At 41.0% G+C, this 26069-nt stretch overlaps 1 protein-coding gene and 1 gene segment (V, D, J or C); one reads left to right on the top strand and one right to left on the bottom strand.

Moving 5' to 3' along the window:
• Window positions 1-26069, top strand: part of LOC128145042 (trypsin I-P1-like) — a 56057-nt gene that overhangs the window by 17626 nt on the left and 12362 nt on the right. For 4 of the 5 annotated variants that reach the window (XM_052794632.1, XM_052794635.1, XM_052794636.1 and 1 more), the window contains exons 1-2: window positions 17332-17585; window positions 18012-18142. The gene's annotated coding sequence lies outside the window, so the exon portion shown is untranslated. Of the gene's footprint in view, window positions 1-17331; window positions 17586-18011; window positions 18143-26069 lie in introns of those variants that run through there. The other variant, XM_052794637.1, reaches the window with a different exon arrangement.
• LOC128145044 (T cell receptor beta chain MC.7.G5-like) lies at window positions 6583-16928 on the bottom strand. The segment is given in 5 exon segments: window positions 6583-6933; window positions 9087-9193; window positions 10288-10305; window positions 10716-11051; window positions 15660-16928. Coding segments are annotated over 5 exon segments (561 nt in total).

Raw genomic sequence — 26069 nt, forward strand, 5'->3', positions numbered from 1 at the left:
AGAGGAAAGGCTGAGGGAATTGATTTTGTTCATCTTGGGGAGGAGAAGGCTAAAGGATGGCTAATTGCATGACTCCAACTGCCTAAACAGAGTTTAGGTCTTAAGAGGAGCACAGTAGAAGCCAGTGGGAACAAGCTGCAGCAAGATAAACTCTGATTAGACATAACAAAAAAATACTTCCTCTTGAGAGTGCTTCAGCACTGGAACAGATTTGTCAGAGAGCTGTTCAAATCTCTGTCCTTGAAGATATTCAGAAATCACTTGGACAAGACTGAGCAACATGATCTAGCTTTGGAGTTAGCCCTGTTTTGAACAGCAATTTGGACAGAGAGGCCTCCAGATGTCCCCTTCCATCAAAATTTTTCTGCAAGCATATGTTTTTTTATCATCTTGCTTTGCTGTTTTGAGATAGCTAGAAAAAGTGTGGGGTTTTTTTTTTAATTTGTAAAAGCAGGCCAGCAACTCCCCCAAACCCGCAAGTCTTTCGGTTTTTGTGTGTTGCACAACAGAAACAGCAGCTGCACATGCAAAATCCATCTGCAGACTTCAGTAACAAGAAGGCTGCATGGTAACATAAGACAAAAAAACCACCAGCTTTCATAAGGCCCGTATGTGTCACTATTTCTGTCCAACTGTAATATGGTGAGAGCAGCACGCTGCCTCATCCTGAGAAGCTGGGGTGGTGTTGTGGTAAGAGACACTGATGCTTTATCTGAACATTTTTTTGAGTAAATGTCAAACCGCATCCTGTTTTGCTAAAATTCAACTGCTGTTCCCTTAAAGAGATATTTTCAAGTGCATTTTGGCATGTAATCTGCTCTGATTCTGAGGTACTGTTTTCTGCTGAGGCCTTCAGAGATATTTCCCCCTTCTGTTGATGACCCTGACTATGCTAGACAGAAGTTCCCTTCAGGGTCTCCATTCTATGCCTCCTTCAGTCTAAAAGACCATTATATTTACATTAAATTTTAATTGTCTTTCCAACATAGTATGTACTAAATATGCCATGCTATCTATGCCATTTAAATCAAAATCAATAGGTTACTTGAACAGAATGTGGCTCCAGGATTTAAAATATAAAGGTACAGAGTGAGTACAAAACTTTTTCTCTGGCTACTGACAAAATAGCTGAGCTTACTGAAGCTAAGGTACTAATTGAAAAACAATTTAGTTCTCTGGTTTGTTGTGTTAAGCTATAAAATGAGCAGGGGGCAAACAGATCCTCTGCATTCATCTTCTATTGTTTTTATCTCTTTCTGTGTATGTCCATCTCCTCAGGTCCTGAGTCAAGATTTTTCTGAAATTTCTTGGCTTATTTCACCTCAATCTCTCCTTCTCCTTCTCCTACAGTTTTAAAAACAAAAATAAACAAGCAAACAAATTTACCACCCCCCAAATGTATAACCTACAAAATCTTTAACCTACAAAGTTTCCCAAAAGAACGAAGTGTGAATGTGTTTTATTTAGCAAAGAAATAGTAGGCCATCTTTTCTTACCTAAGTCAGTCAGCTTAGTTCCTGCCACAAAATGTTGCTCATATCCAGAGTAATAAATCCCATATCCAGAGTAATAAATCCCCCACCCCACACACCTATCAAGCAAAATAAGGATTGGAATTGTGAAGGCTTGACTCTGCACTGCTAATGCCATTTCCATTCTGCTTGAGGAAAAATAAGTGCACTAGATCCTTGGTGTTTTCTCTTGGTGCCAAAAAGGACACAAAGTACAAGTTTGTTAGACTATGAAAAGAAGCAAATGGTACTTCAACTGTGTTTCTTGTGCCAATGTCACAGGACTTGTCAGCTCCATCATTGCTATTAAAACTACCTCCTATTTTCTCCTTGCATAAACTGATAGCAATGCAGAAAAGAACTGAGATCAGAAAAAAACAGGGTTAAATGCTAGACAATAATTCCTCTTGCTAAAATCTGTTTCTCTGTGTCTGAAAATATGAATGCTTGAGATTTCTGGTTCTGTGTGTGCATTATGTATGAATATTTCCCCTGCTACAGAAATGTTCTGTGATATAACCTCTTTAATTCAGATTCTTCCCATTTAACTTTTCTTACACCCTCATTGGATGACTTTACAGAATTTTGTCCCACATCAGCATTTATAGTTTTTCCTGATTTTCTTTCTCAGACTCATTTGACCATCTCCTTCTCCGCTCTTTCTCTTTCCGCATCTGTCTGCTAGGAATGCAGCGTATACATCTGAAATCTGAACAGCCATACAGCATGGTAGACAGCTTAGAGATGTCGTGGTAAAAATAACTTTAATGACTCTAAATAGTGCATAAGAAACCAGACTGCAAGTAAAAATGGAGGGTAGAATTTTGACTCTAATGAAATTGGTGGAAGCTTTATCACTCATTTCAATGAAATACTTTATTTGGTTTTCTATTTCACTTTCTGGATCCAGTGTTATAGTTCAGGGTCAGCACTAGGTTGCCCACGTCTAACTTGAGAAAAATGGCATTTTGCCAGTTTTCATGTAGTTGGATATGCAGGTCATTTCTCTTTCCCTTAAAATGTTATCTGGATCCTACCTTCTCAAAGCATAAATGCTGTCAGTTAGGAAATGCATAGATGGTATCACACTATCTACACTGCAAACTGGATTTCTTCAGCTATATATTAATTTTCACCAGAGCCAGACCACAGTAGGTTTGTTCACTCATGCACAAATGTACTTTGGCACCACAATGGCCATTTGCTTACCTGTTCTTAAATATGCTGTGTTGCCTGGCTCTTTTCTCTCTATCTTCTAGAGAATCGCAGTGAGGATCACCAGACTCTACTGATTTAGGTGCCATCAAAAATTCTCTTTCTTTTTATTCCAGAATCTTAAAGGAACTCTCTGGTATTTGCTATATTTCTTTCTTACATAGAACTGTTTAGTTGTGTCACTCCTCCAAAATGTAGTTTGTCTGCTCCAAGACACCTATGTCTGCTCCAAGACACCTATCCCCAAGTTGCTCCCACATTCACTTTGACCAAGCTCCCCCATAACCACTCTGAAAGTCTGCATGAGAACAAGATTGATCAGGATTTTTTTAATAGGCTTGATAAATGCAGCCATTTGCACCAAATGTCCTTATAGCCTTAATGTGTTCCAGACAGAGCTGGAATTATTTTTTATACTCTATTCTGCTGTGCTCTTGTCTACCCTAACTTTAGAGAGCATGAATAATGAGGCATCTTGGGAAAAGAACCCATCATCTGAATCCAAAGGCTTCCCTCTGTGTTTACTCTTGTCACACTCCCAGAATCTTGCCCCTTGCACAACCTAATACACTCTGCTCATGATTCCCACTTGCCCAGAACTGTTACTTTTGTTCCTTCTCCAAAATACTGAGTATTGGCAGAGCACAGCCTCACAGTGTAGTATCAAAACTAGTCACACATGTCCTGAGATGCTGTCCAGTGATAACCATTTTAAACCTTCAAATACCATTTTTTTTGCAGACTAGTAGCCAAAGCTGTGCTGAAAAGGAAGTATATCAGTCTATCTAAGTAGTACTTGGTTATTAAATATTTGGCGTTGTTTTCTAATGATGATTTGGATCACAGCATAAAAACAGCCCCTCATTTCTCTGTCATTAGTAAAGCACTTTACTGTCTGGTGCTGTAGTTTGACATCAATATCCTCACAATTTTTAGGAATCATGATATATATTGTAAGATCCAGTCTCCTTCATTTGTATCCACTCTCACTTTCTTTCTCTCCAGCCCCCACATCTTTTTTCAATTCCTTATGAATACCTGCACATCCTTTCCAGTCCTAATTCTTCTGCCTTTGTCTTTTTCATGGACACACATTCCATTTGGATATAACAGTGGGAGATAGACTGTAGGAATAAGAGGGAATCATAATGATTAGTTCATTCTGTAGGCAATTTAATTCTGGGGAAAAGACTTGGTCAGTCACACAGTTAATTTCTGGTAGAATAGAGCCAGTAGACTCAGCAAACACTAAGTAGATTCTCTGGGAGTTCTGCATTGTAGAAGTAGTATATATTCTTTCAAAATACACTTATTTGACTTGAGGTCTCTTCTTTGGTTTTGTCTCATCCTTCTCACTCCCTTCAGTTTATTCCATTAAGCTTGCTTGCTTGCTACCTTTTGCCACAGTTTTATTAATCTGACAGATTAACACCAAACTGTCCTATTCACAGGGCAAATTTAATAACAATAATTCAATTGGTTAATTTGTCCTCTTCTTCTTCACAGTCCCTACTATCTCCTTCTTTCTTGACCTGTCTTTCCTGAAACACCATCTTTAGCCTTCGTAGTGAAGCTCTGCTGACTCAAACTCTTCCACTGCACTTTTTTTTTTCTTACCTAGAACAGTAAGCCATGTTCCTTTTTCAAAATACAGTATTACTTCTGGCCTTCATATAAAAATTCTCTGAGGAGCTTGTTCTCTCTTCCTCCTCCTCACTGGCACAAAGTTTCTATTTCCTAATCTACTATACCCAGAAAAGCCACTCCTGAAAGATTCCCCACTCCTGAAAGGGTTGTACTAGCTCCTGGAGATGCAATATGCTACTTCACTTAGGTAATGTCTACAGCATTGAAATGCCAGGACTGCAGGGAAGATCCTGTTCATCCTTCCCTTGCAGTCCTTCAGTCTCTTTACTTCCCTTTCTTTCAAGCTTAACAAAAAAATATTTTCATTTAATCTGTTTTGACGTTAAGTAGCCTCTTCCCCATGAACCTACAAATACTGCTTTTAGGCATGGAATTTAGCAAAACCCTGACTGTTAAGTGTTCCAGACAATGACTTTTCTTTTTTTTTAGGCCACTTACCATCATATATCCTACCATTTCACAGTCCAGCACACTAAAGTGTAATCACACAGCCTGACATTTGCCCTCATGCCTTTCTTAATTCTGCAGAATTTTGAATCACCTAATTGGAAATCCCTTACCCATGCACCCTCCTTCCTATAATTCTTACAATGATCAGGTGCCTAACCCACAAAATCTGTTTTCTCCTCTCCCATAATTAATGTTCTGCCTGCTTCAAGTCATGAGGGACCCAAAACTAGATGTCCTTTTCAAGGTAAAGTTTTATCATCACCACCAGAAAGAATTCCTACTATACACATTTCTTGGGAGATGTTGCTTCTGTTACTTTCAGTCTTCTTCCCAGGATTACATTTTGATAGTAGTCAAACTTTCATTTTCACAGCCTTCCTGCATTTCTCACATGATACCATCATCTCACATCCTTGTCCATTGCTGGATGCAGTAGAACAGTGTGTTTATCCTCTAGCAATATAAAAACAATAGCATCACCCCAATCACATATCAGGGTGGGTGTGGGCAAAAGTACAGGAGGACATACTGAAGAGCCTTATGAGTGTTAAACAGTAGTACACAATAGATGGAATGCTGTTCACACATGTCCTGCCAGTACTTCTTTTTGTGTAGGAGTTAAAAAATATATTTGTTATTTTCTTTTATTCCCACTCTGAAATATATAAATTCTTTTTTGTCCAAATAAGTGTCTAAACTTCATTTACTTGCATTTACCCTTATTTTAGCTTCTGTACTATGAACAAAAGAGCAACTCGGTTTTCATGGCCTATGTAGTACTTAGCATCTGTGATGAGAAAGGCAGCAGTGTAACAGCTGTAACAGCAGTAGGGGTTACATTTCATAATAAGTGCATGGGGGAGCTGTGCTGGTGTGTAGATGCTTCCATACTTCCCAGAAGGCAACATGCATAATATTGCAGGCAATACCAAAAAAGACTAAAGAGTTCTAGTTTTTTCCTTCCTCTGCAGCTGGTAAATTTACTACTGTAAAACCACAGGCTCACCCCTTCTACCCTCCACCCCCATTTTTCTTTTCTTCATTTAGTCTAAGATTGGACCCATCGTTGCAGATTCTGAACAGCTGTGGCACGAAAACTATTGACAAGGTTGGGATGAAACATAGGAAGTCTACTTTTCCTAATGCCAACAAAATGTACCACTGTCCATCTAAATAGTGCTGTCCAGTAGGCATGGGTTGATTAATGTCCTAACTACTGTAAGATGCTAGAAGTGAATCATAAGTTCTAACTGTTTTATATGGGCTTACTGAATCCAATAGCCCAATAGTGGCAAGGCTGCTGCAGCTCCCTTTCCCTAGGCGCACCCACTAGGAAGGCTGAATGTGTATTCCCAATAGACATGCAAACACATACACAATACAAATATACGTGTACAGACAGACAGCCACACAAATCAATACAGACAGAAACACTCGTGCAAACACAGATGGCACTAACAGACCCAGAAACTAGCCTTAGACATGCAGTCTGCTTGCTAGCTGGCCCTGGATGCTCACTCTCCCAGTCGCTGGTACTGGAGTGTGCAAGCCTCTGAAGCCTACAGCCCCACTCCAGCTGTTGGTACACAGTGTAAGTACTGGATGAGCCTTCTACTGTTCTTATAATGGATAAGCTATTCCTATAAGGATTGTCAGTGAATGTTCTTTAATGTGAGTTCCTTATGGTACTACACATCACTGGAAGTTTTTGTTGTGGGACATTATTGCTACAAAAGACCAAATTAAAAAACAACAACTCGTGCTTCTTGAATGGAAAAGAAGCTAAAACTTTATTCCTAATTCAAGGAGCTGGGTTCTCAGCTTCTGATCATTAAGAAGGTGTTAGTTTTAAAGACATGATACTATATGATATGATACAATACGATACAATACAATGTGATATGGAAGTACAGGGAAAACCCAGCAGTGATTACAACAAAGTGGAAAGAACAGGAGGGGGACAGAGAGTCACCAAGAAATAATATTCAGAAGTTCATAGACAGAAGCATAAATCCTTTCCCATGGAAAGGTAGAAAGTATAATTTGCTGTGTTCCTGCTGATGTGATGAAGAGGACTCTTGATTTATTCTCTATACAACTTGCCACCAGCCTAATTCAAAACAAAACAGAATAAACAAATTAAAAAGAGAAGCAAACGGAACAAATACAATAATCTAGGAAATAGACCATATTTATGTGTCCCAACTATTGTGTCTCCTGAGAGCATTAACAGAAATGACCATGTACCTCCATGCTTTCTCCCCTTTTTGTACCAAGGAAGTGTCTTAACTTGTACAAATTATTTACTTACATATTGAACGAATATCTTTACATACAACTTTGTGTGTTAGATGACTAATCTGGTGGCCTTCTATAATGGAGTGACTGCACCAGTAGACAAGGGAAGAGCTACAGATGTCATCTACCTGGACTTCTGTAAGGCCTTTGATACGGTCCCCCACAACATTCTTGCCAATAAATTGGAGAGATATGGGGTTTATGGATGGACAGTTACATGGGTAAGGAACTGGCTGGATGACCATGCCCAAAGAGTTGCAGTCAGTGGCTCAATGTCCAAGCGGAAACCAGTAACGAGTGGTTTCCCTCAAGGGTCCATACTGGGACTGATACCATTTAGTACCGCCCTCATTGTGTCATTGGTAGTGGGATTGAGTGCACCCTCAGTAAGTCTGTGGATGACACCAGCTGAGTGGTGCAGTTGATACACTTGAGGGAAGGGATGCCACCCAGAGGGACCTGGACAGGCTTGAAGAGCGGGCCCAGGTGAACATCATGAAGTTCAACAAGGCCAAGGGCAAGGTCCTGCACATGGGTTGGGGCAATCACCAGGATCAGTACAGGCTGGGGGATGAATGGCTTGCGAGCAGCCCTGTGGAGAAGGACTTGGGAATACTGGTGGATGAAAAAGTGTACGTCAGCCGGCCATGTGCACTTGCAGCCCAGACAGCCAATTGTATCCTGGGCTGCATCAAGAGAAGTGTGGCCAGCAGGTCAAGGGAGGGGATTCTGGCCCTCTGCTCTGCTCTCATGTGACCCCACCTGGAGTACTGCATCCAGTTCTGGGGGCCCCAGTGCAAGAAAGACATGGACATGTTAGAGCAGGTCCAGAAGAAGGCCACAGAAATGGTCAGAGGGCTGGAAGAGCTCTCCTGTGAAGAAAGGCCGAGAGAGTTGGGGTTGTTGAGCCTGGAGAAGAGAAGCCTCTGGGGAGACCTTCTTGTGGCCTTTCAATATACAAAGGGGCTTACAAGAAAGATGGAGCGGGACTTTCCACCAGGGCCTGCAGTGACAGGACTAGGGGCAACACTTTTAAACTGATACAGGGTAGCTTTAGATTGGATATAAGGAAGAGTTTGTTACAATGAGGGTGGTGAGACACTGGAACAGGTTTCCCAGAGAAGTTGTGGATGCCCCATCACTGGAAGTGTTCAAAGTCAAGTTGGATGGGCCTTTGAGCAACCTGATCTAGTGAAAGATGTCCCTGCTTATGGCGGGGGGGGTTGGACCAGATGACCTTTAAAGGTCCCTTCTGATCCAAGCCATTCTATGATTCTATGACTGTGATCCAGTAAAGTACAAACCTACTCCCTCTAGTATCTTTGAAAAAGGACACAAAACCATAATTGAGATTGTGTTCATACTCACCCTCAACTCTAGCAGGTTACTTTTCAAATACATCTCCCAGTCCTGCTTTTAAAGGAACAAGCTTTGAGGCTTCCACCACTCCCACTAGGAATATCTTTCAGCCATATGAGAAACTTACTGATAAAAAGTATTTCCTGGTAGTTAGTTAAACTTCTCCCATTTGTTCAGATTTAGCCCATTGTTCTTTGTAAATCTTTGTAAATCGTTGTTCAGATTATCCCACGTTTAATCCTCAAAAATGCTGTTTATTACTTTCACAGCAGGCATGAGTCCCTTTTCAATGCTTACAAAAAAGTATGATATATCTGATATTTCCCTTCTTTACATTCTGGAGAATTTGTCCTTAATTCTCATCTTTTTCCATGTGTTTGAAGAGTATTTTGAGAAGGAATTTCTCTGCTAGATAGCATTGATTTTATTTGAGTTCTGGAAAAACAATAATAGAAAACTCATAACTTGTGATTTTTCAAACTAGCCTGCATAAAGCCCAGCAGAGCACATGGAGAACAACCCCACAACTGAGAACAGATTTAGTCTGTATCCACTGATCCTTGTACTAGTGAGTAAGCTTAACCTTCAAGTGGCACACTAGCCTACCTTGGCTGTCCACACCAGACTGCTCACCAAAACTGCATAGAGCAAGGCTTTGCCACAGAGAATGAGGTAAGTGAGCTTCAGAGAATTTCCATACCACAAGTAGGACTCTGCAAATCAAACATCATTTGTGTATTGAATTATCATCATCACAAAAGACTAAATCTAATGTAGCTTTAATCACATATGAGGCCTTGAAATCTTTAGCTAAGCGACACAAAGGAACTAGAGCCAAATGAATGGCTCTGTTGACACAAGATAGCAGGGGATGGGAAAGAACACTGTGATTCAAAGAACCAAAAGAGAAAGTGAGTCTAGGAAAGACAGAGATTGGCTTTATGCAAAGAAAGTATGTCCTGATTGGGAATGTTTGACCATTGTGCTGCCACATCTACTGAAAAATTAGGCTGTTCATGTGAATCCCCTCTTAGAAACTCAAATTAAGCTGCATCACAAGATGGGAATTTTTTTCACTTGTTATTGTCAGTGGCCTTGTGAGTGCTGCTTATATATCAGGGAAGTTTTACATAGCCCAGAATAACATGGTGTCTAGAACTTTTATTCTTGTAGATTTTTTACTCTTAAGGAATTGCAGTAGTATGGAGACACCAGCCTGATCTTGGTTCAGCCTTAAGATTCCTGAAGCATTAAAGAAGTTGGTAAAAAAAAAGAGTGTGTAAATATGCATACATAGAGGAAAGAAACATAATTTTTAATACGGATATCCTCACAGTTTGGAGGGGAATGTGGCTTGTAATCAGAAGTATTCTGAACTTGATACTGAGAAATATTCAGAATTCTGGATTCTGAATCTTGATGTCATAATCACTTGGCTAAGTATGAATTTTTTCTTTCATGGCTGAGCAAGCAGCTTCGCAGCAGAAGGCAGTGTTAAGGACTGGAGGAGATGATAAAAAGAGCAAATTACACTCTATAGGGAGGTTCCAAAATTTCTTCCATTAATTTGAAAGGGAATCATAAAGAAGAGCTAAAAAACCCAAACCACAACTACATAGAGCATGCACATACAACCATCCCGAAGTCTTTTTTTCTTCTTTTTTTTTTAAATCTAATATACAAATCAGTTAGATGAGGAAGTACATGTTATTCTTATAGTAGAAATCTCACACAGCTTGTACTTAGTGTTAAGTAAAACTGGAATTAAAATACATACAGATATTTGCCTGTGAGAAGACACACATACCTTCCGTGAGTGCACAACCTGAAAGACAAAAATGAACTAAAAGTCAAGTTTCTCTTCAATACAAACAGAACACAAATTTTAGAAGTTTCAGTTTACTATATACTGCCTGATTAATTTTACTGTACTATATATATTATTATACTCTACATTTTACTATATGACAGAGATTTCTTAGTGAAAATCTGAAGAAAACTTTGAAAAACTATAGATGTATAATGATAATGAAGATACAGAGGCCCAGGAGTAGGAAGAGACATAGAGGCCCAGGAGTAGGAAGAGACATATGAAAATACCTACATATTTACATATATATTTGTGTCATAACAACCACCTGTATAGAAGTTGGATATAGAAGTGTTTCATATCATAACCCTTTTGATTTGTGATTTCTAGTTTGTACAGCATGGTGATACATATTTTTTACTCACCAGCATCACCGTAGAGTAATTTGTGTATTGATTCCAGGGTTCCGTTCTCAAAAAAATTGGCAACACACTCAAAACGATTTAAAGGGTTGAACCATTCCTGGGCTGAGATCCTCAGTCGGCTGGTCAATGAGTAGGTACTCCCATTCCATGTGGAAAACTCATCTGTCCCCACCCCTTCTGTCCTTTTAGCACCATTCACCTTCCAGACGAGATTTAGGTGGTCAGGGTAGAAACCAGAGGCCAGGCATACCAGCGTGGCCTTGCTTTTCTGTTGGATCTCTTGCTTTGATGGGGAAAAGATGGCCACAGCTGGAGGTATGATTTCATCGTTCTTCCCTGAAACAGAAAGCAGTATGGCCCAGAGCCTTCATTACTGTCTTCAGTCAGAAACCCCTTAAAATTGTACTGTATTTGTGCTGTGTGACTCCTGATATATCTGGCCTTTTAACAACTGTCTATTGGATGATTAATATCTATTAGGTAGGTAGACACCAGGAAACTGAAAGCATTTGTCTTCACTCACTACACAGAAATGCATGAGTGTTTGAATTTCTAGTATTTGTCAGAAGAATAGGAAAGCTGAAAAGAAGGTGAGCAAACATGTAGGCAGAAAAGTACCCAGTAGTACTATAAAGCCTGTATTTGTAATATTGTACTAATAGACATGAGTCTGTGTTAAAAGACACAAGCATCTTCAACTGTCTGTGTTACATTCCTGGAGACGTAGTAAAACATGATGGTTATTGCAGTTTTCAGAATTATACTGCCAGGTGATACCCTACATGGACAGCCCCCCCCCCCCAACCCCAGCCCCATCTAAGAGGTGACTTGAAAGGGAGGAACTAATCTTTCTCACTGTCTGAAGTGAAGAACACTTTATGTAGGTAACCTGAATCTGCCTGGGACAAGTTTTGCTTCAGGCCTTGCCATCCTTTTTTAAGACTGAAATATCTCTTTATGTTCTTCATTATTTAGGTTATCCTAGGTATGAGAAGCCCTCATCCTAGACTACACATCTTCCCAAAATGATGCAAGATTCTATACACTCACAAACCAAAAGCTCTCCCCTGTCCTAAACTGTTTAATATCTACATATAAGACTAAAGACAACAGACTTCTACAGTCAAAAGGATGTACAAAGCAACAATGAGATGTTACTCAGAAGCTAGGTAGTGACTCCAAAAACCACGGGGCGGGGGGGGGGGGTGTGTCATATACTTTATTAGAGTGCCTTTTTTACTCATCTAGCATGATAAACCCACCAGGGTTTATTCCAGATCTGCAGAGTGCACATGGAAACAGAAGTGCAGAGAGAACTATGGGCCAAAGAGAAAATGTTTACTTTTTTTCAGTGTGAAGGCACTATAATGCTATAAATTGTAGATGTTCTTTCTGATGACTCCCTCCTTTCTAGAGTGGAGAGAATTAGCAGAATTAGCTAATATTAATATAAGAAACTTATATCTTGCATAGATCTTGACCCATAAGCTCTAGTGTTTGCTTTCAACTGTTAACCTTAATCGTGGTTGTCATTGCTTACTCTACAAAGATCCCTGGGGTGCTTCTGTGAAAATGTGTGAGCTTGTACAGACTTCAGAAGAGGTAACTAGATAGTAATAGAGATAACTCCCTAGAAGATTTGGCACTGCTCTGCTTTCCTTCCAGTGGATATGAGGACAGGTTGATCACTTTTACTGCTCCCTTCTAGTACTTGGCTTTATGAATTTTTTTCCTATCCTAAAAGTATCTCTGACATTAATTCTTTGGCTTATAGCCTAAATGGCTAATGAGTGAAGACATGGAAACAGACAGGGAGGACACAAAAGAAAAATGAGAGAGATTTAACAGACTAAACCAAAAACAGACAAAGAGGAAGGCAGGTGAAAAAGGCAGACAGAAAGAATGATAAAACTACTGGAAAGACGAAGAAAGCCAGAGAATGAGCACGCCTAAAATGCAGTAAGGAGACTGGTACAAGCAAGAGCAGAGATGAGAAAAAAGCGTTATCAACAGCCCATTCTGTTCTGATCTTCCACAGTGTTCATGGCAGACACTGGCACAATCACTTCCATGCATAAACTCATGCATTCCGTGTCACACATTCTTCACCCACCTAAGAGAAAAAGTACCACAGTTCTTCCATTCCCATCATGGCAAGGTCAGTTTAATGATTTCTTGTTATCTTTCATTCCTACTCTCATTTTAAAATCATCTGTGTATATGCTACTTATCCTTAATGCAAGGGAAATTTTCAAGTGTCCTCCACATTGAGCACCTGGGTTAATCACAGCTACTTACCTATAACTCTGAGCGAAGTGCCAACTCCGAAGGTAAGTGGCGCAGTTAAAAAGCACAGCTGTACATGATCAGACTATAACCCACAGTGTCATTATGCTCTTCTTGCCAGCCACTTAGTTCCTTAAAATGGTACTGTTTAAAGGAGCAGACACCAGTGTGTATTTCTACAGTTTGCTACCAGATGTGGCAGCAGCAGATGGTTATTTTGCCCTGTGATTCCAAAATGCCTTGATATAGGTGATGTTAAATCCTTTCCTGAGATGGGAGAAGGCAGAGAAAGCAAATGGGGAAAAAGAGAAAGAATAGAGGAGAAAAGTGCACTGAGAGAAAAAGAACATAGTCCTTTTTGAGAATTAGAAGTCGTGAAAAGGACTGTTAGAGGAAGCTAGTGTCCCAAAGCAGCTTTAGGCAGCCTGCCCACCATCTATGGAGAAGGGAGCAAAGTACCAGCAAGACTACTCTTTCCCTGCCTGGTTCAGCAGGCACAAGAATCCAGACTCTACCTCTGAAATGTTGCTTTTGATCGTTACATAGATGAATGGCAAAAATTTGCAGACCAGAGAACAATCCTTCATTCCCAACCTATACAATGTTTTCTTGGAGAATAGGAGGAAACAATTATTTCTACATTTCTCCATGAAGTTCCCGGTAAGGGAAGACAAAGGCAGCACACACAAGGATCTAAAAATTCGTGCTTGCAAATCCTACACATATAGGCACATCCCATTTTAATAAGCAACCAATAAAGCATTAATCTTGTCCTCATGGCTGTATGAAAAAAAAATCATTATTCTGCTGTTAATTAAGAATGCTCTTGTCCCTTAAACCAGTATCACATATATCAGAGAGATATGGCTTCTGTCTTACCTAGGACTGTGAGTTTTGTCCCACTGCCAAAGTACAGTTTTTCATAATTCACATTGTTTCGCAGCTGCAGGAAAACCTCTCCTCTACTCTCAGTTCCCTGAGCCAAACCTGTGGACTAACCCTCCCCTCATGCAGTACCAGCAAAAGAAGAAACACAACATACATTAATTTATGGTCCCCTAAAAAAAAAGAAGGGTCTGAAAGGGAACACCACCACATCTGTGTATCTAACGAGGTGAGATCAATCTCAGAAATACCTTTTCCAGAGCCCTTTTGCTTCAGGCTTAGGGAAATCAGTTGTTGCAACTTTCACCATTTCTTTAGAGGACATTTATCTATTTATCTAGGTGTACTATTAGAAAGTATTTCCCATATGCAGACAGAGTAATTTTCTTTGCTTTTTTTCAACTAAACAGCCTCATTTCTTTAATTTCCTCATTTCTTTTCAACATCATGAATATTATTCTCTTGTAAAACAAATGTCTGTCTTTCTTTTTACTTACAAAATAACTTGTAATATGTAACACAGGACCCTGGTCCACATTCCCCATTGTAGCAGTTCCTAAAGATGCCTTGCTTTCTCCTTCTCTGGAAGGAAGTCTCTGCTTTTATTCTCTCTGTTCTCTTAGCTATGATTACTAAAGTTAGCTGCATAATTGACTATGGTCAATGAGGGATCAATGTATTGATTTTCATCAGCTCAGGCACCTCAGATTCTCCCTGGATTTCAAAAAATGTGCTGATCACTGAATTTTTCCCATGGAGATTGAATTTTATCACTTGTAATGATTTTACTCTGCAGTGGAATGGTGTGGTACAAAAGCCTGAGGCATCAATTCTTCTGACTCCAGGAACAACACAATGAGAAGACGAGATCACCATCATTTATCAAAGTCTTAGAAGCAGCCTTGTTTTCCTCTGGACAGTCCAAATCCACAAGTGTGACCCAGAGAGAAACATTCCCTGAGAGCTACTTTTATTTGAAACGAACCACATATTCTGTTTCTGTGGTTTTCAGCGGCCTTTTAGCATCTATTCTGAAACAGTAAGACCATTGTCCTAAATGATCTTTTTATCACCGTCCTGACGAGCCTGTTTTGTGGAAAGAAACTTGCTGTGCTGTGGAGAGTTGTTTTCTATAACAACAAAGAATTAAACAGCTGCAGAGAGCTGTTAGTATTGCTTTTGATAAAGCTGAGTATTTATTTGTGGCTTCTGTTTTGTCAACTAAAAATGCTAGTACGCTCATTTGTCTTTCCCAATTATCTGAGGTAACACGTGCTTTAGTTCACCCTGAAAAGATCCAAAGTAATTTAAGTTTGTAGAGTCTTGATTTTGTTTTCTAGACCTGTCCCAAAGTGTAACTGTAACTCAGTTCTCTCCAGACAGATAGCCTTTCATTGACTTGTCTGTAATCACCTGTAGCCCCAGGAGAATTAGCATTATGGAGAATACTTTTGGGGAATAGTGATTTTTGCAGATGTTGATTTATTAAGACAATATACTTATGATATACACATATTTCTTTACCAATTCCTCATCCTAATTCTTTCTACGGACAACTTTTTATTCACTGAAAATGCATTTATTCAGTTCTCCAAAGTGATATGTGTGTCCCTACCTAGAGTACTAAACTTAGTCTATTCTCCAAAGTAGACTGGGTTACTACCACATCAGGAAAACACCAGTTTAATAATGAAAGGGAGAATAAGTGAAGATCTTTAAAGAGAAAACCTGGAATTTGAAGTGATTTAAAAGAGAAAAATAAAAATTTCTTACCTATTACTGTAAGTTTTGTGCCATCGCCGAAAGTCAGTTTATTGTTGGTCACAGTGACAAAGTGTTGTATCATAAGTTAAGAAAATGGATGCCCTGCAGCCAAGTTTATTAAGCAGAAGCTTAGCAATGTTTACAGTATCTGGAATCCCAAAGTTCCCTCAAACTCTGTCTGAAGGGCTTTGGCAGAAAACCAGCTTGAAATCCCATTGTATAACCTGTAGCATTTATAAAAGCATTTCCCAGAGTTTTTTGATACTTATTTTTATTGTCTACATTTCACCTCAAGTTGTTTTACAACCTTTCTCTAATCTCCGTGTTATCTCACTGATATTACCTGCTGTTCTGATTTTGCAGATGTAGAAACCATGCAGATGTACCCAAAGTGGTAGAGGTTGTCATTGTCTAGAAATATAATTCCTCTACAACTAGAGCTTCCTTACTGTCAGTCTTGTACTCTAAGCATTGCAAAGCCTTCCTTTCTGTAACTTGCAGAGTTAATAATCAAATAATACTTGCTTTGTGGTTGTCATAGTCACATGCCTTTTCATATAGGTGGTTCACCTTTGTGGCACTGAACTAAAACGAATCCATTTGTTTTCCCTTCAATGGCAGGCTAGCCATCTTGAATAGTCTTTCTGGATCCTACTCAATTTTCTGATAGGTTAAAAGTAATCCACACAAGGAGAGTCCAGAAGAATCAGTTGGCTGGTCTCAGACAAACCCTTGATATCCATTAGGAAGAACTGCAGTGAGACAGTGTGGAGAAGGATTAGAGAAAACCTTTGTGCTCACAGGCATGAGTCAGTCAGTGGACACTGGAGGCTTATTTAAGAGAGAGAACCCCAATACATTTTATTTAGTGCCTCTGAAAGATACCGGGTACATCAGAATTATTTTTCTAAAGCTTTTATCACATTAATAAAGAAGCATTTTGTGGTCTATTGCAAACATTATCGCATCAGAAAAAAAATACTAATTCTCTGCTTCACGTCCTCTGATAGGTTTTAGGTGCATCTGGAGTCAATGTGGCTTGCTGAAAATTATTTCAATGTCTCAGAATCTCCTGGCTTGTTTTCCAGAGAGGGTAGGCTTGGTTCTCAGATGATGAAAGTAAGTCCTAGCATGCTAGGTCTATCAAGAAAAAACAAGACAGAACATGCCCGCTGTGCTGCAGAATTCTCTGTAGCTGCCTTAACACACTCTCCTACAAGCTTTTTGCACATATGGGTTTTTGTAAAGGCTTCATGGGGAATGTATCATTGTGGATCCTGTCCCCACAACGATACAACCTCGTACAAAAACAATCCCACCCATGGCTCCGCCCTCCCATTTTTGTCACGCAGTCACCATGAAAGATTGCCATGGGAAGCACCGGCCACATCCTTCCTCTGCCGTTGCTGTTTCTGTGTGATAAGCCCGATTACCTCTTAGTGTGTCCATTATCCCTGAATTTATAATCCCGACAATTTTTTCCTATAGACAAAAAAGTAATTTTTTTTTTCTTTTATTAGCTGATTTTAAATGCAGTTATTTTTCACTTGGTAACTTCAAGACAGTGTTCATGCTGCTTTCCTTCCCACTCTTATTTTTCTTCTGCTCAGGATGATAAACAGACCTCAAGCCCACAGTACCTAGTTTGCATTGAGAGCAATTTGCTTACTACAGACTGGTATTTCTGTTTGTAGCTTGGCCAGATTGTGAATATCCTCTTTGATCTGTGCTGCACCTGTGACATTTGCTCTGAAAGGGAAGGAAGCAGGGTGCTGAACTCTTAAGTTTGTATTCCTCTGACTGCCCTGTTACGGGAAGCAGAAGCACAAGCTTCTCCAGGTGCCTGTGACCCTTACTATGAAAAGGCTTCATCTAGGAGTAGGAGCGTGACTTTATTTTGGACTGTCTGAAGCGGATGGGGACTGGCAGTGACAGGTAACAGGATACTTTTGTCTCCCTCCCTTACACGTAACTAAATGGAGACACAAAACTGTATTTTTTTCCCCCATAGGTTTGTGCAGGTATGACGTGTAGCTCCCAAGAGAGAAAGATCTGTGCCCGTGAGACTGTGCGTACCAGCACACACTGAGACAATACAGGGAAAGAGAGGCACATGAACAAACCGGTTTAGGTTTGGGGCATACGCAGCCCATCCTGACCTAGTGTTCTCACATAAAAGGTCAACACCTAGTTGGCAACATGACTGAGTAGCTGCAGTAAACATGTAGTTCACATTGGTCTTTAATGGTTTCACTTCAGTCTGTCTTAATATAAAAAAATAGACTGTAGGTACAGAACACAATCCTCCGAAACAAGGTAATTCTACTAGGAAAATCACAAATTATTTTCCCTTATTTTCAGGTATCACAGAAGAACCCATAATTTCTGATACAGCCTGCTCAGCTGGGAACAGCTGTTAGTGTCCCAGGGAAGGGAATGAGAAACATAGACTAAGCTGAAACATTTAGGACCAAGACATAGAATTCCAGAAGGTAAGATATTGGACAGCTGATCTCAGGTGTCCCTACAGTATCCTCTCTTCTACAACAGCAAAACTGTGTGCTTAAGTCACTAATTACAGGAATGACTGCAGACATTTGTCTTTGTTTAGATTGAAGTCTTTTTAAAAATACATTTAGGATTTTATTTGTCTGGCTCTGCCTAAATAATAACACTAATAGTGAGATCTTATTTGCCTGCCTTGGTCTTAGTCTGCCTCTGATCTCAGGACTGTTTATTCAGGGTCTAAAACGATTCTACTGAAATTCATTTAAGATTATTCTGTCTCCTTCTCCAGTCTACAACTCCATTAGTGTCATTACTGTCACTAACAGACTCTCTCCCATATGGTGTCTTTCATTTAAAAAAAGCAAATCACCTCTGTGTTAATTTTGAAGGAGTGTTTCTATGTGATGCTAAAATCTCCTCAGGGCATGTTCATAAGAGAATTTCCAAGATATGCCAGCAGAGACCAGTCTTGCCCCATTTTGTTCATCTGTAACCTGTCAAAAGGAAAGGCCTTGTAGGCCATGAATTTAAATGAGTGAGAGGGAGAGAAGAGAGGAAAGAGAATTCCTTGATTTTTATTTCCATGTCTCTCATAGGAGGCTTCATGGGCCAAGCTGTGTAAAAATTCAGACAACAAGGAAAGGCAAGAATATGCAAGCAAGAGACATTTAGGGCTGTATTTTCTAACAGTGGTGTCATTTTAGTGGGGAATTTCACAGGAAAATAGTGATCGTATCACTTACATCAGTCCTAGATTCTTCTTCAGAGTTTACAGAAGAAGCAGCTACAAAGAAGCAGGCAGAACTACAGAGACACCCCGAGCTTTACAGATTTGTTTTAGGGACACTAGGAAGTTCTTTTCATAAACATTCAGTTCTTTTGGCCACAAACCCCTAAAATTAAGCAACAGCCCCTTTTCAAGGCATATCTGTGTACTGAAAAGACAAGATGATGGAAGGAAAGGATGTGAAAAATCACATACTGTGGTGGGTTGACCTTGGCTGGCTGCCAGGTGCTCACCAAGGCCCTCTATCACTTCCCCTCCTCAGCAGGATGGGTGGGAGAAAATAAGATGAAAAAGAACTTGTGCATCCTGATAAAGGCAGTTAATAAAGAAAAAGCAAAGGCCTCATGCAGAAGCAAAGGTAAACAAAAAGATTTATTCTCTACTTCCCATCTGCAGGCGATATTCAGCCACATTCTGGGAAGTAGAGCCTCAGTACATGTAGCAGTTGCTCCAGAAGACAAATGCCTTAATCCTAAATGTCCCCACTCCTCCTCCTTTTTCTTAGCTTTTTATTGCTGAGAATGACATCATATGGTATGGAATATCCCTTTGGTCAGCTCGGGTCAGCTCTTCTGGCTATGTCCCCTCCCAACCTCTTGCCCACACCCAGCCTACTGGCCTTTGGAGCTGTCCTGGTTTCAGCTGGGATAGAGTTAATTGTCTTCCTAGTAGCTGGTATAGTGCTATGCTTTGGGTTTAGTATGAGAAGAATGTTGATAACACACTGATGTTTTCAGTTGTTGTATACCAAGTCAAAGATTTTTCAGCTTCTCATGCCCAGCCAGCAAGAAGGCTGGGGGGGGCACAAGAAGCTGGGACGGGACACAGCCAGGACAGCTGACCCAAACTGGCCAGAGGGGTATTCCATACCATGTGATGTCATGCCCAGTATTTAAACTGGGGGGAGTTTTCCTGGGGGGATCGCTGCTCAGGAACTAACTGGGCATTGGTCAGTGGGAGGTGAGCAATTGCATTGTGCATCGCTTGTATATTCCAATCCTTTTATTCTTATTATTGTCATTTTAATATTATTTAATTTTTAATTTAATATTTAATATTATTATTGTCATTATTAGTTTCTTCCTTTCTGTTCTATTACACTGTTCTTATCTCAACCCACGAGTTCTACCTTTTTTTTTCCCAATTATCTCTCCCTTCCTACTGGTTGTGGGGGGAGTGAGTGAGCGGCTGCGTGGTGCTTAGTTGCTGGCTGGGGTTAAACCACGAGAGGAGCGGGGGTGGGGAGGGGGGTGTTTGGAGAGACCGCCTTGATGCTGTGTGAGCACTGCTCAGCAGTAGCCAAAACACTGGTGTGTTATCAACACCTTTCTAGCTACAAATACAAAGCACAGCACTATGAGGGCTGCTATGGGGAAGTTAACTCCATCCCAGCCAGACCCAATACACATCCCTATGCAGATAGTGATGCTATACCATCCTATGTATGTATTTTTCTTTTATTTCCCTTCTCTTTCAGCCTGTGTCTACTGAAGCTTCTTGTTAGATGCCATTGATTTGCGCCCAAGTTGTTCCACTAAAGAACAATATTGTTTCCCAAAAGTTCATCTTCTGCTCCCAACCCAATACCTGTATTGGATGATTAACACAAGGTTATCTGTCCTGTTATTTCTGTTCCATGTCAGTTCTTGTGTCACAGGAAGCCTGAGAAACAGCAGCTGTAGTGGGAAACATCTTCTGTTTAATATCTTCATTAATGATCTGGATGATGGGGGAGAGTACACCCTCAGCAACTTTGCAGACAACACCAAACTGGGAGGAGTGGCTGGTACACCACAGGGTCATGCTGCCATCCAGAGGGACCTCGACAGGCTGGAGAAATGGGCTGACAGCCTCCTCATGAAATTCAACAAGGGGAAGTGCAAAGTCCCACACCTGGGGAGGAATAGTCCCATGAACCAGTATATGCTGGGGGCCACCCAGCTGGAAAGCAGCTTGGCAGGAAAGGATCTGGGGCTCCTGGTGGACAGCAGGTTGAACATGAGCCAGCAGCGTGCTCTTGCTGCAAAGAAGGTGAATGGTATCCTGGGCTGCATTAGGAGGAATGTTGCCAGCAGGTCTAGGGAGGTGATCCTTCCCCTTTATTCAGCACTGTTAAGGCCACACTTGGAGTACTGTGTCCAATTCTGGGCTCTTCACTACAAGAGAGACATGAACATACTGGAGAGCATTCAACAAAGGGCCACAAAGATGATTAAGGGACTGGAGCACTTCACATAGGAGAGGCTGGGAGAGCTAGGACTGTTTAGCCTAGAGAGAGAAGGCTCAGGAGGGATCTGATTAATGTATTTAAGTACCTGAAGGGAGGGTGCAAAGAGGATGGAGACAGGCTTTTTTCAGTGGTGCCCAGTGACAGGACCAGAGGCAATGGGCACAGACTGAAACACAGGAGGTTCCTTCTGAACACGAGGAAAGACTTTTTTACTGTGAGGGTGACTGAGCACTGGAGTAGGTTGCCTAGGGAGGTTGTGGAGTCTGCATGCTTAGAGATATTCAAAAGCTGTCTAGACACAGTCCTGGACCACTGGCTCCGGGTGGCCCTGCTTGAGCAGGGGTTTTGGACAAGATGACCCTCAGAGGCTCCTTCCAACCTCAAACATTCTGTGATTCTGTGATTCTATGATTCTTCGAAACCCTCCCTGTAGTTGCAGAATGACCACATCACATGGTATAACATCATTATCTGCATAGAGATGTGACTTTACACAGCCTCTCCTTCCATCATCTTATCTTCTGAGTAGCCAGTATAACCTCTAGACTGCAGGTAGGCCGTTCATTGCAAATATACAGCTGTTTACACAGACGTGCCTGAGATGTCAGTGGTGAGCACCTAAAACAAGTACCTTTGACTATGGTTTCTGTAGCTACAGCTCCCCTGCCACCTTCTACAGCAGGAGACGAAGAATAAATATGAGGACAGGGAGTGCAACAAGGAGGAGAGTAGCTGTTTCATGAGAAACTTCTTAGAATAGCTGCTTTTTGTGCAGTGCCAGTTCAAGCTGGCAAAAGAAGCACTGCACAGGAGAATATTGTACCTCAGAGCTGGAATAGGGAACTGTGACTGCAGACCTTCAAGATGGCAATGACCACTAGAGACCTCTGTGGAGACCTGGAAATTGCACAGCTGTGACCAGTCAATAGCCAGCTCATTAATCTGCTGGATTTTGAAGGCTACTGATAAGTTTGTTTTCACAGGGCCTTAAAATTGCATTTGCCACTCTAAACTAAAAGTGTTCAAGAGTTGAGCAATAGAAAGGGATCCTTCCTCTGTTATGTTCCCAGAGCTGATAAAGCTGGTTTTCAGTGTTTATGCAAGAGGTCTGAGCTAGGACTGTGACATTATGATTTTCATGAACTGGTAATTTATTAAAAGAGAATTAAAAAAAAAAAAAAAATCACCCAAAAGTCACTCCCAAAGTTACCACTATGGTGTTTATATTCCTTAATGATTCTAGCATAAATTACTTTTCCTAAAACTTTCACAGGGCATTTGGATCAGCAGTAGTAATTCCAGACAGCAACAGAGTGAATGTGTTTGGTACCTGTGTAAAGATGATCTCTATATAAGAAGATCAGAGGCTGAAGAGAATAAGGAACTCAGCATGTCTCTGCTATGTGAGACACAATGCTTTCCCAGTGCTTCCCTGTTAGATGTCTGTAGCCTGGTATGAACAGTGAGTAGATCATGGACCTGAGAGTGTTCTGAGGAGCAGATGAGTGCTCCCTGGGAGCAAGGAATGGTGTGTAACACTTGTTGCTGAGCAGTTCCTGGAGTCAGAAGAACACTGGCTGCCAAGGTGTGCAAGGAGTGGTGTGTGAAGCTGAGTCTTTCAGAAATGTCTTTGGAGGACTGGAGTAAGTCTGGGATGCAACTAGTTTTAGCCTCTTGAGAGCCTCCACCTCCAGGGTGAGACTACAATGAACACAAGTTTCTGTCGTGTCCAGATTTCCCTAGCCAAGAACAGTTTAGCTTCTTTTAGAGCAGAGCCTGGAGGCAAAGTAACATTTACACGGTGTGGTTGGTCAGGAGACTAGGACCTTTTTTTGCTGTAATCAAATAGTATGTTTCATTTCAGCATATCCAGCTTTGCCACATCAGTGAGCAGGATAGTACGTTTGCTACCTGTGATAGTTATGTGCTTCATATGCTATGTCTTCCATATGAGCATATGAGATAAACAATTGGTCCATGCTCAATGGTACACAGACTGTCAAAGACATGACCTAAAACCAGAAGCCCCCAATACACAAGTGTATAGCCATACCTTCTTAAAGATAACTTTTGCTCTTTTATGTGCCATTTCCCTTTCTTTGAAGAAAAGATAAGTCCTAGGTTATGCAATAAAAACAGGAGCGCAGACAGGCAATGGTAGGTGGGGGAACCCTCATTATACCCAGCCCTCACTTTTCCCAGGCCCATCACAGAAGAGCAATTAGTTCATCAAAAGCTCATCTCTGCAAGCAATGAAGACAGAGGCACAATGGGAGGCAATTTCTGCCTTCAGCTGTCCCTCACAAGGGGAGTACCAGGTGACAGCAGCTTTTTGTGGTTTCCTTTCTCTGCTCATGAGGTTTTGCTGTGAAGTCCTTGGTCCAGCTCAGAACTGTATGCATTTCTGTGGCAAGGAAGAGAGGGATCCTGCAGTTAAGCAGTGTGTGGAGCAGGTGAACAGAAGTGCTGCAGGGTACACTGTTGCTTGTAAAGCTGCCAAGGGGCTGTTCCTCCCACAGTGGAAGGTATGCCTGGTCCCCTGGGTATGTTTCCTCCCACCTGTACTGGTGCTATCCTCCTATGTCCATAATCAGAGGCTGGCATCTCCTCCCACACCAATCAATCTCTCATAGGGCACCTCTGTCTTTGGGTGGATCATGAGTGTGTGGAATTCTCCCTCTTGGTTTGTACCCTTTTCTCGGTGCTGTGGTGGGGAACTAGTAGCCCAGAACATGGCTGTGCTTCTGTAACACCAATCTTAAGAATTATCTGCTGCCTTTCACTAACCACAGCAGCAGTGCCTCAATTCTTATTGCTGATCCATGGGTTTGTATTTCTGAAGGCTTTTTGTCTTTGAAACTAGATGCTGCTGCACTGCTTTGTTTGTCCCTTTTCCTTCCAAAAAGTCCTGGCTCTATTCCCCCATTTCTCCCTTGTTTTTCTTCTGCTCTTCCTCTGCCCCTCTCCAATCTGTCTCACTTTTTTCAGAGACTCCATCTCTCACTCAGCCAAGGCGGGGATTTTATCTTAGTGTTCAACCCCCTCACTGTACCGTGTGATCACTCGCAGCACAGAAATATGTGGCTGCATCCTTGGATGTCACATTCTTGATGGTCATCACAGAATGATCATTATAATTTCTGTTTATCTCAAACTTGGCCTCATTGTAACCTTCCTCATAAGAGTTCTGCATCCATGGAGAAGTACTGGCTACTAAATTCAGACCATTTCTTGGAGTCTGCTGGTACCACAACATATAGGCAAGTGTGGTATAATTCTGGTAGCAGGAGATGTCCACAGTCTCTCCAGCTCTGTTAAGGATTTCTGCTGGCCACTGTGTGATGAGTCTTCCGACGCCAGCACCTGCATGAATGAGAGAGAAAAAGAGAAAGGGAGGAGAAGTAGTACAGATGATGGCCAAAACGGGTCCTCTACCTCACACCAGCTCTGCATGGTTTGGATGAGAGCTGTGCTGCAGATGGATCTGTTGCCTCTCACCAGGTAACAGAGCAAGCAAAAGAGTCAGCATGGCCCGTCAGCTGTCCCAGAACAGTGTGTTACTGCTCATTGTCAGTTAAGAGAGAAGAAGCTAGAGAGACTGACGCCCCTCCCCTTGTTCTGATCTTTCCATCAAGCTTGGGCAGAGAAGAGAGAAGAGACAGTCCACCTTTGATACCCTCTTTGGTGAGCCATTAAAAGCAAAGCTAAGTATTCATGTGACTGTAAGTTTTGCTTTAGCCTTTCCACAAGACAGGTAGTGTTCTGAGCTCTTGACAAAAATGTGGGATAGCTTGCAGACCAGTAAGTTGCTGGCTGAATGTTGTACTGTCTGTCATTCCATCATCATGCATGTCTGCATATTGGATCTGTCAGCCATGAACCTGGGAATATTGGCCTCATAAATAATTTTTTGACTCAATTGCACCTGTGGATAGAACTCAGGCCATCTTTCCAGAAGGGTTTACTCCAGTAAATGTAAACATATATTGTTTTAGTCCGGAGAGACGTTCTTAATACCTGAAAGGTGATACCTCACAACTTAGAACTTGTGTTAGACAGAAGCAAAGATGATAGACCAAGATAGTGGAGGCACAAAAATCATGCTTAATCACATCCTAATTTCTTCAGCTTTCCAGTGAGGGAAGCATGTTCCCTGCAGTTTAATCCTCCTGAGAGCTCTAATTCACTTTCTAATTGCAAAAAACAAGGCATCTCTGCCAGCTTTTTTTTCTGAAAGCAAAAACTGTGGTTAGACATTAGCCTCAAGAACAGTCTGTTTCTTCTAGTCTGCCAAGTACAACCTTGCCTTAACCTATACCACTCTATTATTTTCTGAATATGTAAGGTTCAAAAAACTTACATTATTGTAGCTGATTCTTTTCTCACTAGTACTCTGAATGAAATATAAATATTTAGTTTCAATTATCTTTTTCAGTAATCCTGATGTTGCATCTTCCAAACAATAAGGAATACTACTGAGGTTTTCTCTTTTTCTTCCCACTTTGTTGATATCCCCCCTCACATATTTGCCTGAAGCTCTAGAGAGATTCATATCTTCCCTTGACCTTTATGTATTTGTAGAAAAGGCATGTTCTGTCTGTGAGCCTAGTGATATTGTACTTTGTATGGGCCTAAGGCTGAGCTCCTAGGGTCATACCAGAATTCAGAGCAGTGTGGATCTCACAAATTTTGGTAGTGAATGTTTCCTGTCTCACTTTTTCAATCCTGCTTTTTTAAGAAGTTAACACAAATTACCTGAGAAGCTATAGCTTCTTCCCAGACAGGAAAGAAAATATATTCTCTATGATGTGTAAAAGTTTTGTATGATGTCCAGTGTCATGGACACTTAGCATATGAGAAGTAGGGTTTTGACCATGGCTCCTGTTCAGTCCCT

Source organism: Harpia harpyja, chromosome 8 (assembly GCF_026419915.1).
Source record: "Harpia harpyja isolate bHarHar1 chromosome 8, bHarHar1 primary haplotype, whole genome shotgun sequence".
Taxonomy (NCBI): Eukaryota; Metazoa; Chordata; class Aves; order Accipitriformes; family Accipitridae; genus Harpia; species Harpia harpyja.